This window comes from Prorops nasuta, unplaced genomic scaffold (genome assembly GCF_024137725.1).
Source record: "Prorops nasuta isolate Cenicafe-Biocafe unplaced genomic scaffold, Cenicafe_Pnas_1.2 PNAS00001, whole genome shotgun sequence".
Classification (NCBI taxonomy): Eukaryota; Metazoa; Arthropoda; class Insecta; order Hymenoptera; family Bethylidae; genus Prorops; species Prorops nasuta.
Window position 1 is genome coordinate 16,969,571 of NW_027116798.1, and position 22,247 is coordinate 16,991,817.

At 38.0% G+C, this 22,247-nt stretch overlaps 1 protein-coding gene across 1 annotated transcript in view; it reads right to left on the reverse strand.

Moving 5' to 3' along the window:
* Positions 1–22,247, reverse strand: part of fat-spondin (extracellular matrix protein f-spondin) — a 431,834-nt gene that overhangs the window by 118,653 nt on the left and 290,934 nt on the right. Inside the window, exon 6 of the mRNA XM_066727852.1 lies at positions 9,746–10,146. Within this exon, the coding sequence (XP_066583949.1) occupies positions 9,746–10,146 (401 nt within the window). The remainder of the gene's footprint in view (positions 1–9,745; positions 10,147–22,247) is intronic.

A 22,247-nucleotide genomic window follows, 5' to 3' on the forward strand; every position in this document is an offset into this window, starting at 1 on the left:
ACGTTGACGATTTTCTTGCGCCTGATGTTGATGGTAACCGATCAGGCGGTAACATTGGTTTTCCCAATAGCAATGGTTTCATAATTTCTGTATATTTTACACCTTTATTACCCTTGGTTTGTTTTAAAGTATCGTTTAACAGTTTATGCGCCTTAGTTTGATTGAGAATACTCTTGTATTGTTCCAAATCTTCGGGTTTTATAATAGCTCGATTGGGTTCTCTCATGAAAACTAGTTCATAAGTACCTACTGTACCGGTGTATAGCGTCTTATCGAGAATAATATCTCCTTCATTACTAATATCAAATTTACATCTACCAAGCGTCAGTTGTCCATTTTTATAACGAGGTCCAAAAGCACGATCAATCAAGTTTTCCCTATCGGTCAGAAGTAATTTAATATACTTGCCAGGGATCGGATGTATTCGATTATGTTGAAAGGCATATTGTAACAAGCGTGGTTCCTCGTTTTCATCAATATTTAATTTTTCTAGCAAACTTTTTTTCGAATCGGGCGACGTTTAATCGGTTATAGAAGACTCGTCGTCGGTCATGAAATCCAATGGATTCGTAATAGTTTCATCACTACTATTAAGATTCTTCGCTCTTTTAGCAACTCGATGCGGTGTCGATGTGAAGTAGGCTCCCCTCTTCAATTTATCGTTGTATTTGACAAACGAATTATTATTATTATTTGTGTTATCCTCCGTTTGCGAAACGAGTTTCTTCAATGGATCGACTATCGGCTTGAATGTCTCGTTCAAACTGCTCTCCATTATCGCCTTCTCCGATTTCAAGGCATGATGCTTGTCGCGAATGACCTCGCTCGTCTTGGCGATCCTCTTCAGAAGCGATTTTTCATCCATGGCGATGCTGTATACAACAGCTTTCCTCGAATTGAACGGGTTTTAACCGACCTATTGCGATGCTATATACAACAGCTTTCCCCGAACCGACACGGGTTTTAACCGACCTGACGCGGTTTCTTAACAGATCCGAACGGCCTGCACTCCACTATCAAACTGACACTCAAAGCCGTAATCGTGTGTTGAAACCTTACCGGCCTGATTATCGACATTCACAAGGCCGTTCACTCGATCGTGGCGTATTCGTTGAAACCTTTGCGATATCGACCGTTCTTCAGAGAGTTATCCTTGTCTATTACTAAGAAACCGTAATCGCGACTCCAACAGGTCGAACACAATGTGAGAAATTTCTCATACGACATATCACTGTTGACGTGATCGTTGAAAATATGCTTCAGATTAGTTCCATCCTGCTTAAATATTATTAGCAAGTTTGCGTTATCTCGTATCAGATGCTTTGGTATTTTCGCATAAGTCTGACAGAGGTAGAAACAATCGATGTTGGAATGTCTATCCATGCAAAAGTAGTCCCTTATATTGTCCTGCTTGTCGTTGGCCACATCGTCGAATATGAAAATGGAGTTCGGCTTTGCATCCGCGACTTTCACAACCTCGCAATTGTTTGAAAATGGAAAGTAACCAATTTCCTCCGTGTCCTGCAGAAGCTGCTCCAGATATCGATACTTCGGTTGCTGCAGCGACTTCGAGTAGACGTACAGGTTCTCGAATCTCACACCGTGCGGACTCTCTATGAGGCTCAGCAGCACGTTTGTCTTACCGCAATTCGACGGACCGCAAACTATGCAGCGTATCGTAGATGGTAATAACGATCCGTGGCGTTTTCTTATTTGCGTGGAAGCATTGTGAGCATCCAAATTTGTCACGCGAATAGTCGGCACGTGCTTCACGAAACGCATCGTCGCTATTAACCTTCGGGAACAGCTGTATCGTTCATTTATATTTTGCGATTTACGGAACTATTCGGTCAGTTGCCATTACGATGGCGTTCATGCTAGTCGTCGTCGATTCCCTGCAGAACTTGACGAATCATCAGCTCGAACACATACCGAAGATCGTATTGCTCGAGTACTTTCCAGACAGTACCGCGAGTGTGTGGGAAAGATTACCTCGGCACATTCGCGCGGACTCGGATGTGCAGCAATATCAATATTGCTTGCAACACTACAATCTACCTAATACCACTCACCACGACGGACCACCGAGACGGATGAAAGACTGTTACGTTTGTCAGCAAGAGAAGCAGTTGCTCTAAATGTCTGGATCGTTCATCAATAAAGTCTTGAAAATATTGCCATTTGAGCTGCACGTGCCCGGTTACAATTATTGCGGGCACGGCACTCGACTTCGCGAAAGATTGGAGGGCGGCGATCGTGGTATAAATCCGCTGGACGAGGCCTGCCTCGATCACGACTTAGCATATTGGCACAACGAGGATATACCGGAGCGTCATCAGGCCGATAAAGTGCTAGCGAGGAGAGCGCGTGAACGTATTACTGCAAGAGACGCGACCTTGGGTGAACGCGCGGTCGCCGCAGCCGTATGGGCATCTATGAATGCTAAGCGTATACTTGGCTTGGGATTACATAATATTGTCGCGATGAAGAAAGCAGTAGCGGCTAAAAAAAAGAACAACAACAAGAAAAAAATTGGTACTACTACTACGAGGAAGAGAAGAATTCGAGTGCCGAGGAAACGGGGCGGTATAATACCTATACTCCCACTGCTAGGTGCAGTCGGAGCACTGGCAGGTGGAGCATCGGGTATAGCGACGGCTGTAAACCGTGCAAAAGCTGAGAAAGAACGATTGCGGGAAATGCAACGTCACAATCGCGCGATGGAAGCGTCGCGCAAGAGAGGCCGAGGTCTTTATCTGAAACCGTACAAGCGAGTCGTCGGAGAGGGAAACCGTGGAGGTGGAAAAAAAACAAAAAAAAAACGGTCGGATAAGAGGAAGAAAATGAATGAGGGGAAATTTCATCGCAATGTAGAAGCTCTCCTTCCGGATTCTGGTGCTACTAGTAACATACAATTGGCACGCATCTGCCGACGCATACCATACTTCCGTGGAGTCTTTATGCGCACATCTCTGCCGCTCGACGGGCCGCGGTGCAACGAGTGCGCGATCGTGAATCTCGACGATCAATGCGGCCCTGGTACCCACTGGGTAGCCTACGTCAAGCTTAACGACATCGTCGTATATTTCGATTCCTTTGGAAATTTGAAACCGCCGAAAGAATGTGTGCGTTACTTTGGTCCTAACGTTACAATCTACTACAATCATGATCGATATCAATCGTACGATAAAAGCAATTGCGGTCAGTTGTGCGTGAAATTCCTGCGAGAACAGATACTTTGAAAAAAATGTCTTTCACCGTGACATTATCGGATCGTAAATCTGTATTAAATTCAGATTTCTTTCCCCCCATCAATCTACAAGACGATCGCTACGAGATCGGTCTCGTGGACATGCAAACGTACAACTCGATAACCAATGTGGACGAGACGAATAATAAGTTCTACTACGATAACGATAAGGTACTAACGATACCTAGAGGCTGTTACGAATTGAGTGCGATAAATGAGTATCTGCAGTCTCAAATTTCTACGAGACACGAACTTCAAGACGACATTGACAGCGTTATTCTTCTACGAGCGAATAACAATACACTGAAGAGTGAAATATTCTGCAAATATTCGATTGACTTTGGAAAACCGAATAACATTGGCTCACTACTGGGCTTCTCGTCGAATCGCGTGATCGAACCGAACGCCCAGGCTGAATCCGAGGAAACCGTGAACATTGTGAAAACAAATATTCTACGCAGCGAGTGCAAAATTGCGGGTGGTGCGTACACCAACGGTAGACCCCGACCCATTATTCACGAGTTCTTTCCCAGCGTACCACCGGGCTATAAAATCTCGGAGGCACCGAAAACCGTCATTTATCTACCGGTCATCGTCAGAGTAATCGACCGTCTCAAGTTACGTATCCTCGATCAGGACGATCGTCTCGTAGACTTTGGACGTGAAGAAATTACCATAAGATTGCACATTAAGAAAAATGTTAATTTACAAAAGTAACGAGGATTATAAAGCGGTGAAACTGGATGAAACGTTCGCTAGTCGTTCGTCCTGCGTGGAGTCGAATACACCGGCTCATCGGAGTGAAAGCAGGAATCGCGACAAGAGGAGCTTCTTGCTAACGAGAAGAAATATAGAATTTTTACAATCATTGGGATTCACCGTGAAGAGATTGGGCGAAGGTACATAGTGGAACAATGGCAGATCCCTTGAACGTCACCGCACCGCTGACCTACGACAATCGCATCACCAAAATGGAGATGCATGCCTACAATCCGTATGCGAACGCCTCGTTGGCGAACAGCGACGAGATTCGCATTCCCATACAGCAGCAAGATTTGATACTCCTGCCGTGCGAGAGTTATCTCTACGTCGAGGGTCAGCTGGTGGAGGGCACGCGTGACGCGAGCGCCAGCAACGAGGATATAGTTACGCTCGACTGCAATTCCGCGGCCTTTCTCTTCGACGAGATTCGTTACGAATTGAACGGTATCGAGATCGACCGATGCAGAAACGTCGGTATTACCAGCACTCTGAAGAATCTCGTTTCCCTGAGCACCGAGGAGAGCGCCAGTCTACGTCATTCCGGATGGTTCGTCGCTACAGCCAAAGCACGGCTCAAAAAGGAGGCGGCTGTTAAGAATTTCAGCTTTTGCGTACCCCTGAAAATGCTGCTGGGATTCTGCGAGGATTATCGGCGAGTCGTCGTTAACGCGCGTCACGAGCTCGTTCTCATTCGTGCCCGCGACGATACAAATGCCATTTACTCATCGGTAAAACTCACCGATTCGTCGATCAAGCTGCTACGAGTGCAATGGAGAATACCCCATGTGACCCTGAACGAAATTACGAAACTCCAATTTCTCAGTATCGTCGAGCAAGACAGGAGTCTGTCACTCGCTTTTCGCGCCTGGGAACTTTACGAGTATCCCCTTCTGCCCAAGTCGCAGCGACACACGTGGTCCGTGAAAGCGTCCACGCAATTGGAGAAGCCGCGATACGTCATTCTGGCGTTCAGAACGAACAAAAAGAGTAGTCAGCACGAGGATGTGCTTAAATTCAGTCATTGCAAAGTACTCGATGTCAAACTCTATCTGAATTCCGAATCTTATCCGTACGATCGTCTCGACACTGATTTCACGAAATCCCGCTACTCCGTCCTCTACAACATGTATGTAAAGTTTTTCACCTCCTATTACGCTGGTGAGAAACTCGCGAGACCCATGCTCGACTATACGGACTTCTTGACGTACGGGCCGCTCTTCGTCATCGACTGCTCGCATCAGAACGAGTCCATAAAAACCGGCACGGTCGACGTCAAACTCGAGATCGAGTGTATGGAAATCATTCCGGATAATACTACAGCCTATAGTCTAATTATACACGATAAAATTGTACAATATAATCCTCTTACGAATATTGTTAGAAATCTAAGTTAATAAAAATTATTGTTAGAAATATAAGATTATAAAAAAAAAAAAATATTTTTTTAAAGTTCTTAATGTTTTATTTCTAAATTCTACATTACGGGAGATGAGACGTGGGGAATAAATAAATAAATATTAATAAATATAAGCAGCAATTAAGTTTTATTTCTTAAACAAACAATTTTTAATTTTTATTCTCAAATTCTACATTTTGGTATTTACCACCTTTATATATCATTATTAAATTATTTGCTACCGCAGCGTTTTGCAGCTGCTTCAGTTCCTCCAAGTCATCTGCCAGTTTTGCCATTCTTCCAGGCAAGAATAGCCATTCATCACTTGCCAATTTTACAATTATTTTCACCCCATATTTTGTTTTAATTTTCTCAACTTCTAAAATTTCATAATTTTGATCCTCCTTTAAACTATCTAATTTAACAAATTGTTTAGGTATTATGTTTCCCAGATTATTAACTTTTGTAAAATTCATTTTTATTTTATTGATCTCTCTATAAAAAAAAAATGATTAGCCTTATTATAGTTAAAAAAATCATTTTTTTTTTAAATGCATTCACTAATCAAATGAAAAAAAATTGTTTCCTTACCTTTATTTTTTATTATATAAAAACAAAAGAAGTTTTTTTTTTAACACACATAATCTCTTTCTTTTCTTCGATACGTCTGACACTACTGCTATGCAGAATACGTCTGACACTATTGGATCTGCTTTGCAGAATAAGTTTTACAGACTGAAGCTTTTTCTTCTTCTTCTGCTATTCACTAGACATCTTCGAAAACGATATTATCGTATGTTAAGCGTATTTAATTTCAATGTTTTGAAAGGGGTAATTTTCTTTTCTTTCTTGCGATGCATTTCCATTGTGATTGACCTATAGGTTTATAACACAATAGAATGAAATATCAATACGGGGATTATTCAGAGGGTATAGTGTATCCTTTTTGATTAAGAAAGAATATACCCCTAAGTGTTATCAAATGTAACTTTATATTTAACAAATGAACGACAAAGACTTTCTCTCGACGAGATTCCTTCAGAGGCTTCATTCAGTCCTCGAACATTCATCAGTGCGGATATTACAATAGTAAATTAAAAAAAAAAAATGGAAAGGGAACGGTGTTTAGTGACAATAAATCCAGTAGAGGAGGAGGATGAAAATCCAGCAGAATCGATGTCTGATTACATTAAGAGAATTAACGATTCTCATAATCGTTATTTCGAAGAATATGAAGCTATGCTTCAACATAATATGCACATGAAATGTAAGTACTTATTTTATTTTCTTTTAAAAGAAAAAACCCACCCATCTATACAGATTGTTTATGTCGTAATACATGACATAATTATAATGTCAATAAATAGAATCATGAAAGAATTTTACGACACACATATTTTTGAAAACTGTTAACAATCCCACTATTTGACCAATTGTTTTTTTATTCAAAACGAAGAATAACGAAAAAAAATTTAATTTTTTTCTTTTATTTTTACCAGCCATTGATTTAGAGGAGGAAGAAGAGGAGAGAGAGGAAAAAGAAGAAGAGGAAAGGGAGGAGGAAGAAGGAGAGGAGGTGATTTTTGTAAGTATACTTGCTTTATAAAAAAAAAATAACAAAATGTTTTCAAATATGTCCCAGGTGAAAAATAGTAGCACACAAACGGAGCCTATTTTCGCAAGAACAGAGGCTACGCAAATGGAGCCTGAGATAGATGTAATACCACATTATTGGTGTACTAATTGTAAAAAGTATGGTCACCTACACATTAATTGTCCACTTCCAGAGTGGTGTTCAATCTGCAAAACATACATTCATCATGCTATAGAATGTATGACAAACTTTTAAAAAATAAGCTTTGTAAATAAAACCAATAAATTTGTATTTCAATAAAGAGAGTTTTTCCCTTACCGTATTCAAAGAATAAAAAACCCTACATTGGCATTATGAAACACTCTATACCTAGTAAGATAATATAAGCTCTCTCTCTCTCTCTAAGGCGTCCACTGCTTAACGTAAGAGGGGGGTAGGTCACATGTGTACCCCACACCATTCTCTCTTTCTCTCCTCTCCTTCTCTCTTTCTCTGCGTCCACTGCTTAACGTAAGAGGGGGGAGGCCATTTGTGTACCCTACGAGTCTAACGTCGGGGGAGGAGGCCGCGATAATGGAGGGGGAAGGTCACGTGTGCACCCTACGAGTTTAACGTCGGGGGAGGGGGGGGGGGAAGCGATAATGCGACAACCGCAGAGGGGGCAATTCCCCTACTTCCCCTACCCCCGCGGGACATCGACCCCCTCGCCACGCGGTCCCAGAACCCTCCTAGCTAGGGGAGACCGGGGCTACAAGTAACAGGGGCACGTAGTAACAGTACTCGTATCTAATGATTGAAAGATATAAACGAAGCGTTACATGTGTCAATTTGTACTAGGAAACATATTGAGACATTGCATGAGCTGTTCATAGCATTAGTTTTACCTGAACGTAATAGGAAACGATAATCTAATTCGAGGTTAAAAAGCACCAAGTACGTTTAAAATTTTAAGTTTTAAGTTTTGGTATATTTCTTGACAGAATACACTTTTATGTAATCTAATATTTCATTGAAACTAGGTTATTAGCCCATAACCATATTCTGAATTGATTTCGTACAAAAATATAGCTGTTCTTTTAAAAAATTTAAAAAAATATTAATATATCCAATGGGGCAAAAAGTAACACTTTCAAGGCGCTAGTTGTAAGCCTTTCTCCAGCGGTAAATCTGGCGAAGAATGGATTCAGTGCCTAAGTTGCCAAAAATGGACACACGACAAATGCGTAAAAACTGATAAAATAAAGTTTTTATATGAAGATTGTTATTTTGATTAATGTATAAAATTATTAATTCAAGTCAATTTTACTTTGTTATGGAATAAAGTTAAAATTTAGTTTTTCACGTTATATTGCTTCTTGTAATCTTTCATTTTATTATTTAAGTAATAAATAATTAATATTCTATTTAATTTTAATAATAGGTAGACGAAGGAGATATAAGAAATACATTTTTCCAGATTTTTAAGTGTTTTTCACGCGTGGAACAACTTGCCCCAGCATTGTTACTTTTTGCCCCATGTTGGGGCAAAAAGTAACAACTATTCATATTTGAAGAAACATCTTTTATCTTTTTAACGAACAATTCTTGGTGCCAATTTTTTCTCATACATTATAGTTCAATAATTACTTATTCAAATTCACTTCAGTAATTACAGACACGGGTACTTTTTATTTGATAATTTTTACATTAAACGTAAAATGTTACAACTAGCCCCGGTCTCCCCTACTCTACTAAAATATATCCTTTAAAATCAATCTTAATATTTTTACATTGAAGAATATCTTTTCACCTATATAATTCAAACATTTTAGACTTTAAAATTCTAACTTTAAATAACTACGTATGTTTTAAGTAAGAAAGCCGTTACTTTACCATGCTTGTATTTTAAAAAATCCGCAGATAATCTAATATAATTTTTTCTCTTAAGGAGCATATAATGTAATAAAGAAAGGTTCAGGGTAAATACAGATATTCGTTTTTTTTATTCTTGGATGCTTGGTATACGAGAAACCGTCATTCGAATCTGTTGGATCAAATTAACTCAATGTGTGCAGTATAGTATTTTCGGGATGTGTGCGCACCGAGGGTTAAACACATTTTCAAATTTTTTACAGGTTTAAAATCGACTTTTTCATTATTGGATGTTATAGGATAATTTCAAATAACTTTATGTGAAGACTTCCCGAAGAAAAAATTTGATTTTAATGGGAGATTATTTTTAACAACAAATGTATTTACTTAATAAATAAGAGATTGAAAAAAAATTGTACGAAATTTGGAAGTCACGGAAACCTTAATTTTAATCTCCATTAGCGTCGATTTTAACACTTAACTTATTAGCTATTTAACCTTGAAATAACAGCTCAAATTGGTGGTTTTGATTTTTTTTACAATAAAACTAATTGGTGTATTTTAATGTAAGTAGTCTTGTTTTGTAGTTATTAGAAATATCTATTACTGTATATTATTCCTCAGCAACTATGGTTTCAGAAATATAAGCAAGATACTTGTTTCCTGTACTTTCTTTAATTTTTTTAAAATTTCCCCACCTACAAATTGGCCGCAAAAATTTTTGCATTATTCTGATGCCCGGCCAAAAATTAACCTGTTATAAAATGCTTACTTATAATTTTTGTAGAAAAAAAATATTTTCCTGGAATAAATGATAAATTCCCGTCTTCTATTCTTGATAAACTTTAGGGTGGAATGAACAATTTTCTTTTGTAAAAGAGGCATGACTTACGTCTAGATGTATCCTCAGTATTTTCTGTCACTTCAAACTCAGTAACTTGCTGTAGAAAAGTTTCATCGCAGCTTCGTGGAATGATTTTCTCTCGTTGCAAATACATCCTGGCCAACGGTAACATTGGTTTACCGGTAGGATCGTAAAATGGTGATCTAGGATCTTCTGGATAAAACGTTGTAATCGGCTTCATTTTTTCTCGTGGATTGGTTTCTGAATTAGGAGACATATAACTGATTCCATTGTCAGTTCCAGCGTCCCAGGGATAAAGATCGATGATTGCTTCTTTGACCCATGAGCAATTATCTTGGCATAAGTTTAACTTACTTACACCTACCACCCAATCAGGTGATGGTCCTAGCATAGAAGCTACAGAAACCAATGGGTGTTTCCGATCTACCCTGAAAATCAAATGAAATTTTGTAATATGTGTAAATAAGAATATTTTTATTTAAAACTTTTCAATACTCGCATACTATAGCTAAAGGATGCCCCTAAACCTGATTTTAAGATTATGGTTTGTTAGTATTTTTGTTCTAAAATAAGTATATTTTGAGCTTTTAAATTTATTTACTCGCTAAGTACCTTTCGTACCGATTGCATAATTTCTATTTGAAAATGTGAAAAAAAATCCTTCAGTGCTCATTTCGTTTAACTTCTTATTCACTTGAAGCTTTCTAATGGCCATATTCATAGTCGATCTTTAAGGAGCTCCTTAGTTAAGGATTCCTTGCTCTCTAGGCAGGAAAATCAACCAATCAAGATACAGATTACAGCGCAGCCATACTAGAAACTACTATTGTGATTAGCTAATTTCTTTTAGATCGTAATCTCTATTCATTATTACTAGAATACTTTAATGTATATGTATGATATATAAAGTATTTGCTTTCTTTTCCTTAAGGAAGGTTTCAGGTTTCTTTGACGATGAGATTCCTTTACTTTAAAGATGTAGGGTTTTTTATGCCGTACAGTTAGCAGCAGTGGTAGATAGATAAACTTTGCTATAGTATGTTAACCATGATAGTAATGAATTGATTACGACCTTAAAGAAATTTGACAATCATAAATGAAGATTCTAAGTTGGTTGCTGCAATCTGTATCGTGATTGGTTAATTTTACTGCCTAAGGAGTAAGGAGTCTTTAGTTAAGGAGCTTCTTAAGGAACGACTATGGATACGGCCGTTAGAAAAAACAAATTAATTTTAATCCCTGAAGGACCGAAAGCCTATTTTTATGCTTTAGAGCTATGGTTGCATTTAAATCAACTTAACGAAATTTATTGAAACTGGCTAAAAATGCCGTATATTTTATTTAGCGCTAATTAAGTACTCTGTTTCCCCAACGTAACTAATGCCAACGCTAAACTATACATTTTTCTTATGGATAGCTTGCTTGACTTTTATATGGCTGCTTTATTGACTAAATTAATGGCTAGTTTACTAGTACCATTGTAAGTTTGGCATCATATTACTACAATTACTAACTGCTACTGGATTGTTCTCTACTCAGCCTGAAATTGAATATAATAAGTTACAAATGTATAATTTGTGGGACATGTAATGTACCATTTACGTTTGATGTCAGATTATGTCCATATTTAAGTTATAATCGGAAAGCAACTCTTGTTATCCTGTCATTAGTCGCGTTTTTTTATGTAGATAGACGCGAAAGGTGCCAGAGCCACCCCATTTGTTTTTCTTAAATTAACATAAAATATTTACAAATTATGATTTATTTTTCAATAAATATCATCTATACGATGTTCCAATTGTTATACAATGGCAGTTGCATTTTTTTAAGTTATTTCTATTACAGTAGTTGTCTAGTAAATCGGTCGGTTTTGCAGGGTATTTTTCGGGAATTTTTTTGACTACCTTAATGAAATGCAAATAATTTGAAAAATTTATATGGTATTAATACTGTATTGAATTATACAAAAAATTTTTTTTTTAACTTTTACGATATTTTATTTAAGTTATATGTGGTCAAAGTAGTTGAAACAAAAACATGTGCTGCTGGCCCGTGAGGTATCTCCAGTTTGGGTAATCGTAATCAAAAAAATGCAACGGATTATTGTTCAGTAGCATTGTTATTCTGATCGGAACTAAAAGAAATTAATTTGTTTGAAAAATAACAAAATGGGCGACTTTGAAAAAAAGGTAAAATGTTTTTAGTGTAAATTGGGCTGTAACTTGAAAAATATTGCATGAAATAAAATGATTCTAGTTCCGGCCAGAATTACAGAGGTGTAGAACAACCTGTAAAAATTTCAGCCCGATCGGTTCAATAGAAAATCTGTTATGCCTCAGGCCGATCGAGAAAACGTAGTTTCAAGAAAAACGCGTTTAAAGTTTGGCTAATAGAACTTTCATCCTCACATTAATCGTCGATCTCCGGTGCGCGCAACGAGCCTTTGGTCTCTTCATACGTATTAAACACGGGTATATCTGGTTATATCTTTTCGTATATCAAAAGGTATATGAAAGTCCAAGGAAATATAAAGATAATGAGTCATAATAGCGAGGAATAACCGTTAGCAGCTTTTGCTCAACTTACAGCTTTCAATTATGCGGCGCTCTCGAATATGTTATATCTTTGTTAATATTTTGAATATCGGTTTAAAAGTTTTACACTGTATTCTCATGTTGGTATACTATCGAAATACGAAAAAAAATTTTTTTCGACCCAAACACCTAGACTACTACCTTAAACAAACACTAGTACTTGTAAGTGATTGCACAAATTTTTCGCTAAGTTGTCGATAGATTTCTACTCTTGGAGTATTCTGGACACCCCACGCGTCCATTGACGGGTTAAGGACCTGTGAAACTACAAGGAATAATGCTATTTGATATAAAAATTCTTTATTGTTCCTTTCGTATCTCATACTCAACTAAAACCAAATTGGCCTCCATGTTTATTTGTCCTTTATTTAACAAGTGACTTTAATTACAATCATGCAAATTACATAATTGTTGGTATTATTATTTTAAAATAATTAAGATTTATCCGCGACGAATTTTAGCCTTGCTGTTAAACAAGGTCGTACTTAGAGCACGAGGGCTACGTGCCAAACCCGTTATTGCCTAATTTACCCATAAATCTCTATCGGTCCTGTACAAAGGGGGGGGGGGGCATAATTAACTTAATCCTACAGAATTGCCCTTATATAGAGGATTCACTTGAAGGTTACTTTGGTACTAAATGAGACAAATAGAGTAATTCCTTCACATTTTTTAACAACGTAAACCGTTTTTCAAACAGTAAACAATTAATTTAACACAATGCGAGAACTCAGCCATCTTATTTCATTAAAATTTTAACAACCATGATTTGGCCATTTTGTTATTAGTGCATTTAAAATAAGTATAATTAATTGAAATTTTGTAACTTTTTAATAATTTACAGCAGTGTGGTTATAACGATTCTAGGATAAATGAGGGTGGGGGGAGCGCGGAGCGCGTGGGTCTGTCATCAGAGGGAGGAAGGTCCCCACTCCTTTTACGTTATACTCCCACTCAGTCGCATATGAATCATCCCATTCCGCTGATATTACAGTATATTTTTTTAATTGCTTTACGAACATGCTACAATATTTCATATAAGTTTAGGGATTGTATTCACGCCACCACCACATGATATTTTAAATACATTGTTGACATTGGTGCGATCCGATATTCTTTCAAATGTTAATTTTTGTAGCATCACCATTGACAGCTTCCGATGTATTCGGAAATAGCGATTCCCCCAACCAACCAGCATTCATTTTTTAATTATTTAATTGCACACAAGAGCGCTTCAGAACAATAGCACTATCATATATACTATCTTACCGAAAACAGCATTTCGCACTCACTGCCACCAAGTTAATACTCGAGAGGTAACATACCTCAGCTATCCCACATAGTGATACCTATTTGCGGACGGACGAACTCCCCACCATCCATCTGCAGACTCACCAACAAGTTCAAGGTTGCTTGCATCCATGAGTCAATCTTACTTCCCTAGTTACGCACAATATTGCATGGAGGTGTACGTGTCTCAGCTTGCATCACTCAGCTTCGGTGAGCTCGGTAGTCTGGAGTGCAAAAGCGAACGGAATAGTTCTTTCGGATCTCCCCATCACGATCCCTAACTGTTCCAAACTTAACTTCATTCAGCCAATAAGTTAAAATCCTTTTTAGCCGGCGGCTTCGCCTTTTCTTTTATAGATTCTAGTTCGATTACTCCAAATATCTTTCAAATGATAATTAAGAAATGCTCAACATGCTTATTAGCCCTAGTACCATTAAATAATAAATATAAATAATATTTTAAATAGAATATAGTAATGTACAACTTTAATTCCGACACCCTCTTTCATATATTTACTTTCAATTCTATTAATAATAATGATTGTATTACTAATTGCTATTCAAAAACATTCTTCCAATATATAAATGTTATAAAATAAAATAAAAAATACAAAATTTGAAAAAGATTCGAACCCGTAATTATTAGCGTAGCAAGCAGATACTTAATCACATGCGCTACACATACTTCCAAGAGCTTACAGATAAGCAGGCAATATGAATGAAAGCTCTTTTGAAATGATAATTATTTCTATTCTTTTTTGTCTTGATTATAGTTTAATAGCTGAAATCATATCTACAGTTATAATTCGAAACGACAAATCAGGCAGAATGGAAGTTAATCAATTAACCCTTATGAGCCCACCCGGAAACCCGTTTACCCTTTTACACATATAAATGATCATAACATCAAAACCAATTGAAGTATCCAATTAGCACTTCAAATCTGCATTGTTCAGAGCTTTCTGAAATAAGAAAAATACCGAAAAACTAAAAAATATTTTTTTTTCTATGAAATATTGAGCACAAAAGCTTACATATCGCTGAGTGCCACCCAGGGTACCCGGGTGTACCCAATAAGCTTTTATCGATTTTTGCTGAGTATTTACTTTTAAACAATTTTTTTAGTAGAAGGGTTTATAAATAAATAATTAAAATATCTTAGGCTATAAAATATTATACGATAGTATTTTGTCAAGCGAGCCGTATTCTTAGGAAATTACCCATGCCAAACTATACCGAATGTTAAAACTGACTCACGCGGTACCTGAAGCAAACTCCCCGACCTAACTAATAAATTTGTTTACAGAGACAAAACCGGAATTTAAGTATGAAAAATATTACAAACATTTCGACTATAATGTCTATTGTAATGGATTCTTCTACCACGGTGGGCTGATCGTGATAGTTGTTTCCTATTACCTTCGGCCGTCCATACATTCGGTAATTTTAGGGCGCCAGTTAGTCACGTGGGCGGCCAACAACCCAACGTTAACATAGGTGTTTTACCCCGCCATTCCAATAATGTGCATTTCCCAATGGGCTGATTGATAGTGCATAAAGGACGGTACGGAAACTTGGTTTGTTTAGTGAGCTAGGTCGTGGAGAGAGAGGACGGTCCCTTACAGGTAGCCCGAGCTTCGCGAAAATAGACACACTCTCCTAATCCACCCACTCGCACATATGACGGGAAGTGAGGAGACGAGAACATTATCGAGATCTTTTCATATAGGGGACTGTCAGGGTGGTGCATCCCCGCAATGCCCAAGTGCGCGGCGCCATGCGCATTGCCATGAACTTAGCGACGGCACCCAGCATGCGGCAGAATCCTACCATACCTGCACAGGTTCCCTATGCATCGATAGCATACAGTGTGTGCGTTGCGTAGGGAGCAAGCTCACCTTACGCACACGGACACACTCATCGGTGAGCCGGTGTGGTGTACGTCCGTCTTGCGCGACGTCCCAGGCCCGACTCACTCTCTTATTTCCCCCTCTTCAGGGGACTAGAGAATTCGCCTTTCACAGGAGTCCCTGTGCCCACTTCTTCTCGTCTCAAGCCACCAAGTTACATGGCACAGCCCTGCCTTCTAGCTTGGTCGGCTTGGACATTTGAATGGACCGCCGGTCTTTTCATCCGCTCTTCTGACGGTCCACAAGGATGTTCCTAGGCGGTACTTCCTGTCCACTGGGAAACCTATGCACCGAGTCGGTAAGTAGGGTTTGAAATAACCACTACTAAACGTTAGCTTTTCTTTAATTTCTTGATTAAATTCGGTATCTTGATACATAACGAGAGAACCTCGTTACACTATTGTTAGGGTTTTTTTCTTGGATAGAGAATTCTAATTCTTTCGTGAGTCGCAAATAAGAAAGACACTCCACAATATTACCAGTCTTTATTACATACGTGTGTCCATTCCGACTTTTCACAACTGACTGTACATCTCGTCCTTAACGTAAATTTTAAAATCTTGTGCAAGTCAAGTCAAGCCTATTACACTATTAAATACATATAATTTATATAAAGCTTAATTCTTTACAGATAAAGTCGAAGAATGGAAAAAGTGTATTAGGTATCCTAGTGCCCTGGATGGGCAACAACTTTGGTAAGTCTGGGTGGGCACATAGGGGTTAAAGCTAATCGAATGTCCAAAATCAGTTTCAATAATTTCAGTTAACCCTTTGCACTCCGCTGTTATCATACATAGAATATTATGCCCCTTCAGAAAGGATGGCGGAGTGCAAAGGTTTAAACTATATTCAAGAAAAGAAAAAAATAAATAATTATCATTCCAAGAGAGCCTTCATTCATGTTGCCTGCTATTCCGTAAGATCGTGGAAACACGTATAGCGCAGATAATTAAGTATTTGCTCGCTACACTGATCGTCGTGGGTTCGAATCCTTTTAAAATTTTGTTTTTTCTACTTAATTTGGTAAGATGAATGTTTTTGAATAGCAATTAGTAATACAATCATTATTATTAATGGAATGGAAAATGAAACTTGTACTGCATGAAAGGGGGTGTGGGAATTAAAGCTGTACATTACTATATTCTATGTTAAAATATTATCTTTATTTATTATTTAATGGTACTAGAGCAAATAAGCATGTTAAGCATTTCTTAATTATCATTTAAAAGTTCTTAAGAGTAATCGAACTGGAATCTGTAAAAGAAAAGGCGCAGCTACCGGCCGAAAAGGATTTCGACTCGTCAGCTGAACAAAGTTAAGTTCGGTAGTTCGGGTGCGAGACAGAAAGATCCGAGAAAATTATTCCGCTCTCTTTCGCACCCCAGACTACCGACGCTCACCGGTGTTGAGCAATGCAAGCCGAGACACTTACACCTCCTTACAATCCTGTGCGTAACTACGGAAGTGAGGTTGACTCACGAACAGTACTAGTAACTCGTAGGAGTTCCCTCTCCCGACCACGTCGACCGCCTGGCACGCACACATGCATCCGTTATTCTTGAGATCTTTGTACTCCTAGCATAGAGGGGGGCAGCGAACTATTAGGTGCCCACTTGCACTCTTAGCGGAGGAAAGCGAACTACTAGTGCTACCTAAACTGCCATTCGACTTATCTGTATTTCGGCTACCTTCGCTAGACGTCGGTTCACTTCGGGTGCAAGCGAGAGCGGTATAGTTTCATCGGTCCTCTCTTTCTAATTCTTACTTCTTGCTCGGATTCTCTCTCGATTCTCGTTTAAAATCGTTTTCGCTCATTTGTTCCGCTAGAGTAGGATAGCGAGTATTGCTCTCTCTCTCTCACTCTCTCTCTCCTATCTCCTATCTCCTATCTCTTCCAATGCGTTACCTATCTGTCAGCGGATTAAAATTCTGTCAATATAAATATACGGATTTAATATTACATTGTACTACATTTATTAATATGACGGTATGCAAGACATATATTCGTCTAGAAAGGAGAAGGGAGTGTTTGTTAACAAATCAATATTGTAATTTACTTACAGTAAAAAGCAAATGAATATATTCCACAAATTTTCATGAAACTGTAATGTATACTTTGCAATAACGTAATTATAGTTTTAGCCACATGTGTGATAGCATTTTTCATAAATTACATACAATGCAAGATTTCATGAAACTTCGAGCAAAATAATTAGCTTGCTGTCATTTACCACACATTTATATTATTACAACTTGTAATTATTTTCTATTTTTGTGTAAAATAGCTATAAATTGTTGAAATTATCGATTCTTACAACAAAATTTAAAGCACTCTGAAACATGTAAAACACATTGCAATTGCAAATTACAATCTTCATGCTTAATTTAAATAAATATGTGTTTCAGTACTTTATTTGTTTCTGCATGTATCTATACTCCTTGTGTCTTCCTGTCAATATATAAATATTTTAATCTGCTTCACCTATTTGAAAATAATTTAATCTTATATTACTTACACTGGAAATTAGATAATTTATTAGTTTTCCCTATTCATTTAAAGGCCAAACGACTTTAAAACAGAGATAAAGATAGATTATTGTTAATTTCTACGGAAATTGCATGGCACAAATCTACTGCAATCTTATTACATTTGAATATATACTACATTAAGCTATTCTGAATGACTAAAAAAAGATTACTTCACAAAATTATGAAATAAATGCAAGGATTTATAAATGAAATGTACAATTAAAGCTCTGTATAAAATATATATTTTTAGAAAGTTATTTAAAAATAACAAATATACTCTTTTGGGGGCTGAGGGGGTTGAGGCTCCATTCGACGGTTATTGTCTGGCCGGCTGTAATAATTTCGGTACGTCTAAAGTCAAAAGAGATTTATCGTAGACTCTCTACTGACTAAAGTAGTAAGAGATTAGATTTGGCAACGTTGCTTCTGTCATAGACAACAGGTGATCGCCAGTTTTACAAAATAATATTATTTGCAAGCTTTCTGGCTTTCAATTATTTATAGATATAGGTATTTATGTTGCAATATAGTTTTAATCATAAAATATTTCAAAGGCATCCAAAAATGTTTAAAAATAAGGCATTATAAATGCATTATGTTTCAAGATTAATAAAATGTTTATTAGGTATTTAATAAATTATTGTTCAGGTTCTTATTTTGCTTTTATTGTTAAATAACCATCAACTCAAATTTCCTTTCATATATTCAGCATAGATGAATGCTTTTCAAAGAACGCGGGCTACGGCGATTGCAACGTAGTCACTATTTCATGTTGGAGGTTGACGTTATCAAAAACAGCAGTTTCCAGAAGAAAATTTTTTATTTATTGATGATACAGTTACCAAATCGATATATTTCCATCTGTCATGTAATCATTAGATATTTATTAACTTTTTTGAAGAGTTTCACACGTTTCTGTTCGTTAATCTTCGCGTATTTCAAGTATGAAGAGAGAAAAAATTTGCCTGCCCATAAGATTACATGTTAAATCGTAACAATTTATTTTATTTATATCTAATTGTATAAGTATCCAATCAATCTAAAAATTAATATAGTGACTTTTCCAATACTACTAAGTTTACACAAATTTTTGTATCAACATCTGTTCGTTAATTCTAAATCGGACCAACCTCTTTAACCTCCAAACGATCTTCCATCTGCAAAAAAAGTACATGTTAATGTGAAATTCTTTTCCAATATAGAATCTATCATGGTACATAAATATAATTTATATCATTCCATAGGCTATTTGAAATCTGTTTGACGCGACTGATTAAGATGTAAATTAGTAAGACACACCCATTAATAATAAAATTTCTATATTTTGAATCCCGTGGGCAAAATCAATGAAAATCTAATTGGAATATAGTTACATGCTACGTTTTAAGCTGTAAAGGGGCTAATTAAGAAAATTCTTATTTACCTGGATAATCGCGCCGACGTTGTTGAGGCTGATAGGCCAGTTGAAGCTACCGTTGCTGCTGCTGTGGCTGCTGTTAAAGCTGCTGTTGCTGTTGCTGTTGATGCTGCTGAGGCTGTGGTTGCTCCTGCAGCTGCATCTGCTGCAGTTGAGCAGTAAGATTCTGCAGCTGCTGCTGCTCCAGCAGCTGTTTTTCTTGCTGCTTCTGCTACTTCTGCTGCTGAACGAGCAGGGTCTCCATCCTGCTCGTTAGCTCCAAAAGAATCAGCAGCATGTCTCTCCCGGTGTCTGTAAGTTTGAAGGAGTTATTAATACATGTTCAACTTAATAACTTTTCAGCAATAATAAATTCATACTTACAAAGCAGCTTATCCTTCTCAGTCATGGTTATGGAAATGAAAATAAAAGAATTAATTAATTTCATAAATATTATTTGGATTTGTTAAAGTTTCAAAAATGCTCTTTATTTCAAATTATTTTCAGTTTTCTATAATATTATAAAATATAAAATACGGCTGTTTTAAGACGTTAAGTAACAGAAATAAGAATTATGTCTGGAAAGAACCAAATCATTAATACTGATAATTAACGGATTATAAGATAAAAAATTTAATACTGAAAATGTATTTTAAGTACTGTGTATGTCTCATGTATATTAATTCTAAAATTTTATGCTTTTGTTAATTTCGAATAATAATTTGAATTAACAAAGTCAACATTATTTTTATGCAGGGTGTTTCTCTAACGGCAGAATATAGGATAGTGTTATTTGACTATATCATTGAAGCACTTACTATACATTAACATAATTAATAAAAGCGTAGATAGTTAAGTTTTAATGGTTACTTTGGTTTAATTACTTCTATTATTGATTATAAATATCACTTTACTTAATTAATCTTGGTGACTACGTTTAATACTTAAATTAAACGGAAAACAGTAATTTTACTATAGTAAAAAATTGTATAGTAAAATAACACGAAATCTTCTATGTTCCGCTGTTAGAGAAACACTCTGTATTATAATATGGATATAAACTTTGAAAGTACTTACATAATTGTATTTATTCCTTTAGTGGCACAAAAATACGCACTGTCACTCTACACAGTTTTAAATACGACTAACTAACGATCATAATATCCCGAATACACGGCCTAAGAAGTATACAGTGTAACGTTGCGTTCTCGCAACGTTACTATAGCTGCCATCTAGCGCTTTGCTAATCTCAAGCGCTAGATAGGCGGGTCGCGTACGAACTAGGGAGTCATCAACCGATAAGTATTGATCTAGGATCGATAACTTGTCGGCTCCCTAGTGCCGCGCGATGGGTGTAGCGGGGCAGCGGCGGGACAGGCGCAGGGCCTTACCTGCTCCCGCGGACTGCCCCGACACACGTAGTTTAGATGTTAGAGGTGACACATAGTGCCCGATATAGTTCCCCCAGCCGGTACGAACCCCAGGAGTGACAGCCGCTACCGAACGGAAATTGGGAGGCACGATAAAGTGCAGCGACTGCCACCGCCACGAATCCATACCGGCCAGAGGAAACCTACTGCCCTTCGGGCCAGTGTCAAGGGCTAGAAGGAGAGAGAGAGAGAGAGAGAGAGAGAAGCGAGAGAGAGAGCGAGAGAAAGAAAGAAGAGAGCCTGCCTATTGTAAGCAGACATTTGGGTGATTATTCGTTTTGTAATAAAGTGCAGTAACGTCCCGGGGTGTGCTAGGGCTTTAGGGCTCGTAGCACCGACCGGTTGTATAGGGAACCGCTGGCCCTGCTCACCTGTCACGGGTAAGCGGGCAACCTAGCGGAATGGTCATTCCGTCGGACCGGTAACGAACACCTTATTGTGTACAGGCGCGAATTAGTAAAAGTGTTCGCGATTGCATCGATTAGTTGTGAGTGGACCGTTGACGGGAACGTTCCCGTAATTCGTTTCAAGGCCGCGGACTTAGTATAATCCCCGTGGGGACTAGTGACCTTAGAGTCCTCGACGTAAACAATCCGGGTCGTTGTTGTATTTGTGTACGCGGTAACGGAGCCAGTGCGAATAACCGTCGGGTAACGCGCACGCGCGGGGATAGGGACCCATCCGCGTAACGTCGCGTCGTGGTTAGCCTACGAATCCGCCGGAGGCGCGCGAGTACCGCGCGACTCGGCGGGACCGCCGCGAACGCCAACTAGTGGCTCGAGCGCGGGGCTAACTCCTACGTCATCGGGGCTTCAGCCGCGTTCGCACGACTTAGGCCGCGCCCACATTTAGGACCTCGCGTAACACCGTTATACCACGTGCGAAGGATCGGGTATTGTATTAAGTACCGATTTTATAATAAAGAGAGTTCAATCGAAATTAGCGAGTTAGTGTATTAGCACCCCACCCCCTATATTCGCGTACGAGGGTTAGAACCCCCTCTGTACCAATAAATATTCGGCAATTATTAAATAATTACATCGAAGGCGCCCGGGTCTTATAGGAAGTCGCCTATTGGGACGCGAACGCAAGCGGTGGGGGGAATCACTCCTCCCTCCCCGCCTACACCATCCCTTGGGATAGACAGTAGCGTCACAACAGATTATATGGTGATATTAACCCGTGGGAAATTTTACTTCCCACTTTACTTCCGTAGATCATTATAATAGAAGGGGCAGGCTGACTTAGTGGGGATTTAGAAATACCACAAAATACCATCATCGAATGTTTCCTATTTGGCTGTTCGCTGATGGGACCATAAATTAATCATATCATACAGCATAATTGGTGTGATTCATACCACAGTTCCTAAGACTTTTA